Source organism: Montipora foliosa, chromosome 4, assembly GCF_036669935.1.
Source record: "Montipora foliosa isolate CH-2021 chromosome 4, ASM3666993v2, whole genome shotgun sequence".
Lineage (NCBI taxonomy): Eukaryota > Metazoa > Cnidaria > Anthozoa > Scleractinia > Acroporidae > Montipora > Montipora foliosa.
The window spans coordinates 14,744,824-14,754,823 of NC_090872.1; the positions used below are offsets into that span (position 1 = coordinate 14,744,824).

Below are 10,000 nucleotides of genomic sequence, written 5' to 3' on the forward strand. Positions count from 1 at the left end.
CATCAACAGCTGGCTAAGTGTCCATCAACAACATCAAAGTCGGTGAATCTGATGTCGCACCTGTGTTGTCCGCAAGGAACCTGGGGGGCTTGGTTCTACTCCCATATGGACATGTCTATACTCACATATCCAAGACCTGCGGCTGCGCATTCTACCATCTCTTCAAAATTCGTCACATCAGGAAATACCTCTCAAGGGAGCATACTAAGCAGCTGATTCATGCCTTCATCACAAGTGGATTGGACTACTGTAATAGCCTGCTTTACGGCGTTTGAGAATGTCAGATTAACACTTGCCATTGCGCGCGCATAGAATTTTAAATTTTGCTTATTACTTTTAAAGTTATTAAGGGATTGGCCCCTAAATATATTTCAGAATTAGTAGAAGTTCTACCGAAGTCGGGGTATGATTTGCGCTGTAATAGTAACGGTATTCTATTAGCTAGAAGTACATTAAAAACCAAGAGGATAATGGGCGACTGCGCCTTCATTATCGCTGCTCCAATATTATCGAATAGACTGCCTTTATCTGTTAGACAAGCAGCTATACCATTAACGCTTTCAAGACATTAGTAAAGACTTATTTATTCCCTAGGATATATAATCGATTTAGTATCTGTTTTTTTCTTTTTTTTTATTTAATTTAATATTTTGTTTCTTTTTTTTAATACAGTATAATAGGGTTTTGGATTTGCCATTGGCCTTTCGCTTTCTTTTTTTTTTTTTTTTAAGATAGTTTTAGATACTTTTTGCTTCCAATTCTTATTTTTTAATATTTCTTGTAAAATTTTAGAAATGAAACTGTTATTATTAGCTATTAATAAGACAGTTTTTTTTTTAATTGTACATAATTCAATTTTCAAGAACTTCCTTTTATTTTTTTTGATGTAATCTATTTTTAGTTTTACTTGCCATTATTATTATTATTATTATTATTATTATTATTATTATTATTATTATTATTATGTAGTTTCCAAAGTTTCGTAACCAGTCATCTATATGTACTATGACCAAAACAAGCGTTTTTAAATTCATTTTTTCGGATACAAACGCTTTCATTGGAAAAAGTTTGAACAATTTGATTGTAAACATTATGTTCTGTGGTTTAAAAGTTATTTTCTTGGTTTAGTGGAGGTTCAGCTTAAATAATTATATGTGCTACATTGCTGTACCTTTTAATATATCTTATCTTAGCAGCAATTACATTTCACATAAACTGACGGGTTCCTTGCAAGGGACAAATTTTCATCCGGTTTTCATTGAGATTATTTCTTATACCTATTGGCTTTTCTTCAAAAAACAGCAGAATCCACTGTTGAAGTTTAGATTTCTCCTTTTAAGAATTTTCACGAATACGTTTGTCAATAATCATCTCGAACGGTCTTGGATAGCTGTAACCAAAAGCTTTAGTATCGTTTTTGTAAATAGTTTGCAGTTGTTTTAACCTGAGAGACGATAAAGTAGAATAGTATTCCTGCATTAATGAATTCGTATCTGTTGGATTCCAGTCTGGAAAGTCTACTTTCTTTTCTAAATTAGTCATTCTCAAAATCAGATGTGCATCTTGTGCAAGCGTTTCGTAATGGCCGATGAAATCAAATTGTACTCTACATGGATGACAAAGCTTATACTGCTCACGCCAGTGCTCTTGAAACAAAGCACCTTCCTGCCATTGAAGAACCAAGAAGGTGGCGAATTGTTCGAATGTGACGTCACCAGGCAACGTATCGTTGTAGCCACCACCACTGCTTGTAGCCAAAACGTCCTTCACAAACGCACGATAATCTTTCCAGTAAGGTGCTTTTGTTTTGTATTCGCCGTGAAAACAATCTCTGTACGCAGAAAGAAGGCGTTCGAAAGGTTCCCGCACGAACATGAACTTTGTGTAGGTCTTAAGAATTTTCTCTCGATTTTCTAAGGTGTGATTGCTGAGAAGGTTAAGTCTTCCCCGAGTGTTTTTGTGGACGCCATTTGTCACGTGAAGGCCCTGAAGATTAGCAAGGATTCTCTTCCAAACTGTACACGCAACTTTGGGAACAGTACAGTACACAAGTTTGTATTTTTCCAAAACGATAAAGTTTGAAAAATCTAGGTCTTTTTATTGCAATTTTTGTTGATATTGAGCGCAGTATTCTCTTACCAGTTTGGCTGCTTTCTTCTGCTTTAAATGCCGAGCAATTTTGACGTCATTTTTAGGCTGCTGCAAGAAATAGGATTTTAATCAGCTTTAGCTTTCTTTGGCGGCGTTTGAAGAGGAAAGGACATGATGTTCGACGCGGATGAAATCGTAAGCGAAGGGCGAGCCAGGAATGGGACTAGTCCAGGGTTGTTTTCACGCCCGTCGAAATTCTCCCTCCCTTCCAAACACTTCTCGCGCAGAATGTTTAAAAGGGCTTATTTCTGGCGAAAGGAGTCAATGCGAAACAACAATTTCAGACTTATTTTGTAACCAAGCGAACAGACTAATGGGTGCGCTTTTCATGAATTCGAAAGCACTTATGCTAAAATGATTCGAAAGCAACATTTTCACAAGGGATCCAAGTCACAGAGGAGGTTTCCAGAGAAGCTCTACATAAAAGAACAACATAATTAACATACCAAAAAGTTTAGTTAAGGCTTCTGGTGTGTCTCTTAAAGTCAATTCATTCCGATTTGGAAATGAATTCAAATAGCTAAAAGCGTATAAAAAATTAACTTTAATCATTGAAAGTACAACTAAATAAGGACCCATCGAGGAGAACTTGCAGCGTGAGGGCGATAGAAAAAAGTGAGGTATAAAGTGAAAAGTTGCGCTGGTTTGGGCAAAGCAATGGGCTGCCTTTTAAAAGAGTAAGGCGCAAGCCGGTGTCAGACAGTGCGATCACAGCCAGAAAAACGGATGAATTTAGAACTGACTTTGAGTTCAATTACTCGGCAACAAAAGAATGGTTATGTAGCTACCTTGTGTCAACAATTTAACTATTCCAAGGCGGCAAATCACAAACACAATTAAAGGGAGTTTAAACGAGCATCAAAATGCAGTTGTAAAAACAAGTATCTCATCATGAACTGCAACAAAACTTGAACAAATCCGAATAATGAAAATGATAAAATCTATGCCTTTCTAGTACCCCCTCAAACCTACCAAACATACGCGCAGAAGATACTACTTAGCAGGGAAGGGACAGTAACGACTTTTCCCAAGAAGGAACAACAACACATAAAACGCCCATGGTAACCCAGTAACTAACATTGTGCGAGAGACCCTGATCATGTATCATTTGGGGCTCTGTCAGTAGGCAAGAGCGCACCAAGCATGTTAATGCAACTGTCCAAACGAGAACAAAGAAAAAATAACAAAGTTTATCGAATTATCTTTTACCCAAGACCGTAAAATACACTAGACTGTGTTTTAACAACCCAATAAACTCGTCACTGAAACGGATAAATGTTTTACAGTGTAAAATATTTGAATCATTTCGGACAGATCTTAAAGTAAAAATCCAAGCTGCATGTAATTAAAGTTGATAGAAATTCCGGTAAAAGTTTCCTTTGTTGTTTGTTGCCGTGCCAAAAAACGTTTAAGAGAAAACATGCTCTCCCTTTGGCAAAAATTCCCCAGCCATGAAATCAATGGTGCCTAAAAGCAATTTTTTTTTTCCCTGAAGCTCCAGGTGAAACTGCATACGCTGCGTCTTATGAATTTAAAGCAACCAGGATTAAAGTAGAGATAATATGCTTGATAAACATCCGTTTCTAAAATCATAACGAGAACTTGATCTGAATGCGTCCAAATACTCATTCAAATGCCCGGCTTCGTGCTTTTCTGCTTTGTAGCTTGCTAAGTGCATTTTTAAGTCTTCGTTCTTACCTTAACGAAGATGAAATTTTCATTAGTTTTAATCATCCACGCCAACAGCGACAACACTGCCACGAACAAAATAACTGTAGCTCCTAAATGAAGGAGACGCTGGTTTCTGATGACGTTCATCGTTGAACGATCCTCCAGTTACAAACATCAGGGATAGTTCACGGAAGATATCGACTGTTTGGTCGTTCAATGGATCTTTTGAAATCGTTACTAAGCTTTGCAAGATTATGCACTGCCCACTCAGTCTTTCTTCTCACAACCTAAGTGTCAAAATGGTGAAAAGAAAGATAAATATTGACTGCCGCTAGCTTTGAAATGAAATGCATGCAAATATTCCTTAATGCGCGTGGGGCCATTAGTTTCGTTGGCTCATAGACCTAACAAGACGGCAGTATATTAATGATTGTTGATTTACCATATTAGGCTCCCAAAAAAGTGGTTGTTGTGTTTCAAATATTTTGTTCACCAGGTCCTATTGCTTTAGACTAACCTTTTCAAACAACGGGCCTCTTGCCAGAGTACTTGAATTGTGAGTCATAAACTTTATTTTTCTTCGTTAGCATCGACAGCACGAGCTCCTTGTTGTGCACTAGTTTCAGTAATCATAATTTATTTTTTATTTTGGCTATCTTATATTGAAAAGTATATTCTAATCTTATGGAAAATCGTATGTTACATGAAGCAGGCATGCACAACAATTCAATGTAGACTGATTTGTAGCCATGCAACAAATTTAGAAACATGGTCGTTGGGAAAATAGAACAACAATTCTCATTTCTCTTTTTTCGGAGCAACGAGGCAGTGAATTGTTTTCTCTACGACTGAAGTTAGTAAGACCCTTTCACATTAGTGTTGTCGGAAGGAGATCTGTTTCCTGTTCCGTGACGTCAATATAAATTACATGATTCTGAAAAGTAGTATGTAAGAATTGCCGTATAAAATAAGTTCAAGAAACCTACACTTTTCTTTTTTGATCTCTGAATTGGTCCCCTCAATGTAATTTTAATTCGTTTCCTCTAAAGCGTGGCGCAAGTCTCAAATGACTCCCAAAACCAAGCAGAGAAAACTGTGCCAAAGCCCATTTCCGAGTTGCTGCATGCCTCAGTTTCAAAGCGGGTCCTGGTGCACAACCATTCAAATGGAACTGAGTTGCGTATTCTTATGCAAAACAAGCTCATTTGCCTTGCAATAGTTGAGCACCAAGACTCGCTTCGAAACCGAGACAAACAGCAACTCGGAAATGGCCCATTAAAGACTGTTTTTCAATAGCGTCGCAAGAGCGCTAATTTCACCGTGAAAATGGGGTTGACGCAAACACAAGCATAAGGATCAAATTTTTTTCCTTTCCCTTGTGTTTGCGCTTTTGTTTGCGTTCGCATGCGCCGTGTGAAAACGAAACGCAGCATAAGCACAAGGAAATTTGTTGTGTCTGGCCAATTAAAGCATTCGTTCCTAGCCTGCACGCAGTCAGTTGGATGGTCGCAAAAAACAGAATTCGTAATAAGGTCGCCATCTTGGATTCGCGCGGCTAGGCTTGGGCCGGGTTGAGGGTCGACGCTCGTCGCTCTTCCCACTCCCCACCCCGTCGTTTTGTCACGGGGCCCAGACCTATCCCACGCTCTTCCAATATGGCGTCTGATAGTGCTTCGTGGCGACACACAATCTACCGCCTGCAAGCAGGCTAGATTTTGATCGATATTGCTTATGTTGACGTTCGTTTTCACCAGCATAAGCTGCTTATGCTCGTGCTTGCGTCGCCAGTGAAAACCAGGCTTAAGCAATCATAAAGAAATCTCAAGTTTCCGAACGATAGGAGGTGAATCCATTTCACAATTTAGCGGCCTGAAATGTTTCGGCAATGTTCAGAGGCTCCGTCACTCAGGACGTTGGTGAAACGCATAACTGTGTCGAGTACTTAATTTACCCCTAACAACCCGAGGGGGTTCATATCAAAGGAATAAACAATTTCGCAAAAAAGTAAAATCTTAGGGAATCCTGGGTCGTTTCAGCCTTTTCAGCGGGCAAACAAACAAAAATAGCTATTTTAAGTGAACCGCTTCACTGGCCACGGAGCATTATGTATGATAATGGAGACAAGTTGCTTGGCCGACGGGCAAAGGAAAATTAACAGGGGCACTCAACGTCAATTTTCGGAAAATATCTGTTCGGAAGACGATTTGAGATCTAGAATTTTCGGAACATTTTTTGTAAAATTTCTTGCTTGCCTGCCTCTCCTAGAATTTTCGAACATCTGAAAAATGGTATTATTGACCATTTTTGACGGACTTTTACCCTAAAAAGGTCACCTAGAATTTTCGGGAGCCTTTTTTCTGGCTGAAATTTTCGAAATGGTAAGTTTTAATCCCTATAATTTTCGGATCACTAGACTTTCAGCTAGGAAATCCGAACAGATGATAATTTTTAGAGGATAAAAGTATGCCTGTATCTACCGTTTAAATACTAAAATACGTTTAACAATGCTATGTTTAAGTGGTTTTGAACTATATTCTCGTTGGGTTCCCCTGAATCAACTGAAAAATCAAAGTCCTGGGGAGGGTTGCAGCCTCTGACTTCCGTAATACCGGTCGGATATTCTACCCATTTGAGCAACTAAATCTTCTGGCGGGGTATGTGGTTTATCAAGGTCTTGAATGGACAATGTACCCGCTGGTCTGCGGGCTCTAGAAAGTCTCAAGCGCCTACAAATTTTCAATTGCAACTATAGATGTTTAAGGTGTAATGCACCCTTGGGAAGGATGTAAAACTACTTCAGCTCAGCTCAGCTCTAAGCATCTATTTAATCCTCTAACATCTAAGCTAGTCAAAACTGAAAGTGAATTGCCAACTTTTTCAAGTCTTAATTAATTAATTTCTGCATGTCCTAGTAACAAGTGCAAACAGCAAATAAATAACTAGATGGAGGTATGTTGGAGGAACTTGACAATCAGAACTCCATCGCGCAAACTACTCCATGCTTGGACCAATAGGCCTTATTCACAATAGCGGCCATGTTGGTTTTCAATTGTGATGCAAATTAGCCATGTATTATGCTGGGGGGCAAACAATGGAAAAAAGGCAAATTGCGGAAAATCGGCCAGTCGAAATATTGAAACAACATTGCTAAAAGTACATTTTAGAATTTAGAATTAAGTACCTTCTATGATAATTTTATATCTTTTGATTGCCTTTGACATTTTGACTTTCTACTTCGCTATCTGCTCATTTTTCACTAAAAAACGTCGAAGTAACTTGTGTAATCATTCTATTTGACTACTTAGGTGATAAACATTCAATGAACGTGAAACAAATTATCTGTGTGGCTAAGGTGTTCGTTATAACCTCTCGAACTTGTGTTGTTTGCCCCCTCAGAAGTGTGTAGCTAATTTGCATGATAATAGCAAATCCAACATGGCGGACATCGTGAATAAGGTCTATTAAAAGCAGAGTTTGACTGACGTCATGACGAAGTTGTCATGCATGGTTAGTTTTGTTTTCCTTGTGGCATATTCGCCTGACAATATTGATCATCCGTCATCGTCATCATACATACACTGAAACATCACGCAACAGCTAGTTAAACCTTAGGATTCCACAGCTGGCCACCACTGCAAGCTCAACTGTCTTAGCATTGCATCGAATCGTGAATTGAAAACATCGATGCCGATGATTACCATAAGCTCCCCACTTACTTTTCTGGCCCCAGTTGTTTAATTAAACCGAGGCCGAGTACTTTTATACGGTGGATAAGTCACTCTCTGACAGTTCAATTCAACCTGTGCAAAGATATTTGTATTTGACACGTATCGGTGAATATATATGCACACTCTAAACGCATCTAATTGAAGGCGTGTACCAAAAAGTTTGGCCAACGTTTAACGTAAAGTATGTTTCATACTCTGGATAGTGACTTATCCACCGAATAAAATAAAATAAAGTTATCAGGCCTTTGATCAACTGTGGCCTCACCTCGGTTGTTCAAAAGGTGGATAACGCTATCTACCGGATAAATCACTATCCAGCGGATAAACACTAGCAAAACCACTGAATTGAGTTATCCAGTGGATAGTGATTTATCCAGTGGATAGCGCTATCCACCCTTCCAACAACTGCATGGGGCCTGGTCTGTTAGTTAAAGTTCGCTCACTGTATTCGTTTTAGTACCTCAATAACAATAAGTGACTGTTAAATACTATCTAAAACTATGAAGAAATACTTTTAATTCAACCTGATGTCATCAGGATAGGTACAATTCCCTGAACTCGATGTTGCGCGAAAGTTGTGTTGTTGGAGATAATTCATCTCCAACAACTATAACAGAGCTTTGTATACATCATAGATTTGAACTACGGATTACATATACTATATAAAGTCTATAAAATGATCATCGCAATTTGAGAAGAAATTTAAGTATTTGCGAGGAACCTGGAGTTACACTGAAGACACTGAACTGGGCCGTGTACAGCGCAATTATGATTTCGAGTTTCATCGACTTCCCTTCAGGTCTACTTTCTTTTCTAACCGCGATGATATTTATCATCCGAAATGTTTTCAAACACAAGTCGCTCTTTTAAAGTTCAGATTGCTTTTCTAAACCACAGGTGTCCGCGATTTACGTTGGGAAAGAGAATTCAATATCACCGCCGAGGCCAGTCCTAAAATAACCCAAATCACCTCAAATAGCCTCGAGGACAAGCTAAGATCCATAAACTTGAAAGCAGATTTTTTTGTCGGGATTTTATGTTGTTATGATTACCTTTTTTTTGGTACTTTACCTTAGCACTCGTTCGCGAACTTTGAGTCTGGGGTGTCCTGATCATCTGATACAAAACAGCTGAGGGTCAATTGGTCCCCTCGGAAACGAAGCATGCAATGAACTCCGTATCGTCACTATGGAGAGCAATTTTTGCCTCGGGGATAAAGGATCAAACAAAGCAAAAGGGAAAATCGAAACAAAAACAATGATATTTCAACTTAGCACGCATCAGTACCGACACCGGCGGAAAAAATAATGCAAATGGGAATATTGGTTCTCAAACGCAAACTTATGCCAAGCTTAGGAAAAATCGATGTTTATTTATTCTATAAATTTCTTTCGGTTTTGTTTTGTTTATGGCCAATTTCTTTCCGGAGTATTAGCAATAACTGCCTCCTGAGAATCGATTTCCTTGAAGTAAGAGAGCCAGTCAGCATTAGGCGATCTGTGAAAGGGCAACTTGATCGAAAAACTTCACTCCGCGAAAATCACTAATCAGGGAGCTTAAGTATGTGAGTTTTTTGAGACGCGCACGGCAACTGGAAGAGAACATTTCGCGTTCCAGGACAGTGGTGTCTCCCAGATTTTTATACTTATCATCTTTAATCAGTTTAATGGAGAAAACGTACTTAGCAATGTAAATGTGGTTGTCTGAAGACAAGTTAAAAGGGAAAACAGCTCACTTCCGGTTGCCTTCCGAGTCTCTAAAACGCGCGTGTTTAAGCTCCCTATGAAGCCTTTTTCGCGGTGCTCATTTGACGAATGCATTTGATAGCATACTCTGAGAATTGCTACAGCTAAACTGACTGCAAATATTGAGAGTCTCAGTATAATTAAAGAATATCACACAGATTGCATGATTTGAAACGAAAGCTCTCAAGTTTTGTGGCCAGTTTCTGTTGTCCTTGCTGGGATTTACGATACCAGTTTTCGATTTCCACAAAATTAATAAGATATTTCTCCATTTATTCGTTGTTTATCTTATTCGCTTGCGTTTTCTACAGACGTAATCCCTTTCGAAAAACTGTTCATTGCTCGGTACAGACAATGTCCGCGGACAAATATCAGAGCATATTTTGGCGCTTGATTGTTGTATATGACGAAAAGCTATAGCCTGCACACAGGCTCTCCGTGCGGTCAATCGGTCGAGAGCTGGGAATCATGGAGCTCCAATTCCCCAGCTGCTTGTTTTTTCAGGGACACGGCAATTGATTTTCGCGGGAACCGGTGTTCTAAAAATAGACTAATTTGTGACTGTGCTGCAGTTCACTACTACCCACACCCTTATCTAATTCACTCTTGCTTTAAGATAATAACTATTGAGCGAGTCAGTTAAAACTCAGTTTGCAAACTATAACCCTTTAACCTTTGGATGAATGTGCATACATACCTACATAC

The 10,000-nt window shown here is 38.9% G+C and overlaps 2 protein-coding genes across 5 annotated transcripts in view; both read right to left on the bottom strand.

Moving 5' to 3' along the window:
- The window catches only part of LOC137999356 (carbohydrate sulfotransferase 11-like), a gene marked incomplete at its 5' end in the record, with an annotated part of 2,811 nt that extends 714 nt beyond the window's left edge, over positions 1-2,097 (bottom strand). Inside the window, one exon of the mRNA XM_068845175.1 lies at positions 1-2,097. This exon is cut by the window's left edge and continues 714 nt beyond it. Within this exon, the coding sequence (XP_068701276.1) occupies positions 1,336-2,097 (762 nt within the window).
- The window catches only part of LOC137999981 (carbohydrate sulfotransferase 11-like), a 15,957-nt gene extending 7,135 nt beyond the window's left edge, over positions 1-8,822 (bottom strand). For 2 of the 4 annotated variants that reach the window (XM_068846036.1, XM_068846035.1), the window contains exons 1-3: positions 8,622-8,822; positions 3,850-4,109; positions 2,140-2,199 (exon numbers count right to left, since the gene is read on the bottom strand). In XM_068846036.1, the coding sequence (XP_068702137.1) occupies positions 2,140-2,199; positions 3,850-3,969 (180 nt within the window). In that variant the 5' untranslated portion in view covers positions 3,970-4,109; positions 8,622-8,822. The remainder of the gene's footprint in view (positions 1-2,139; positions 2,200-3,849; positions 4,110-8,621) is intronic. The other 2 variants (XM_068846040.1, XM_068846037.1) reach the window with 2 other exon arrangements.
- Positions 8,823-10,000: the final 1,178 nt, after the last annotated feature.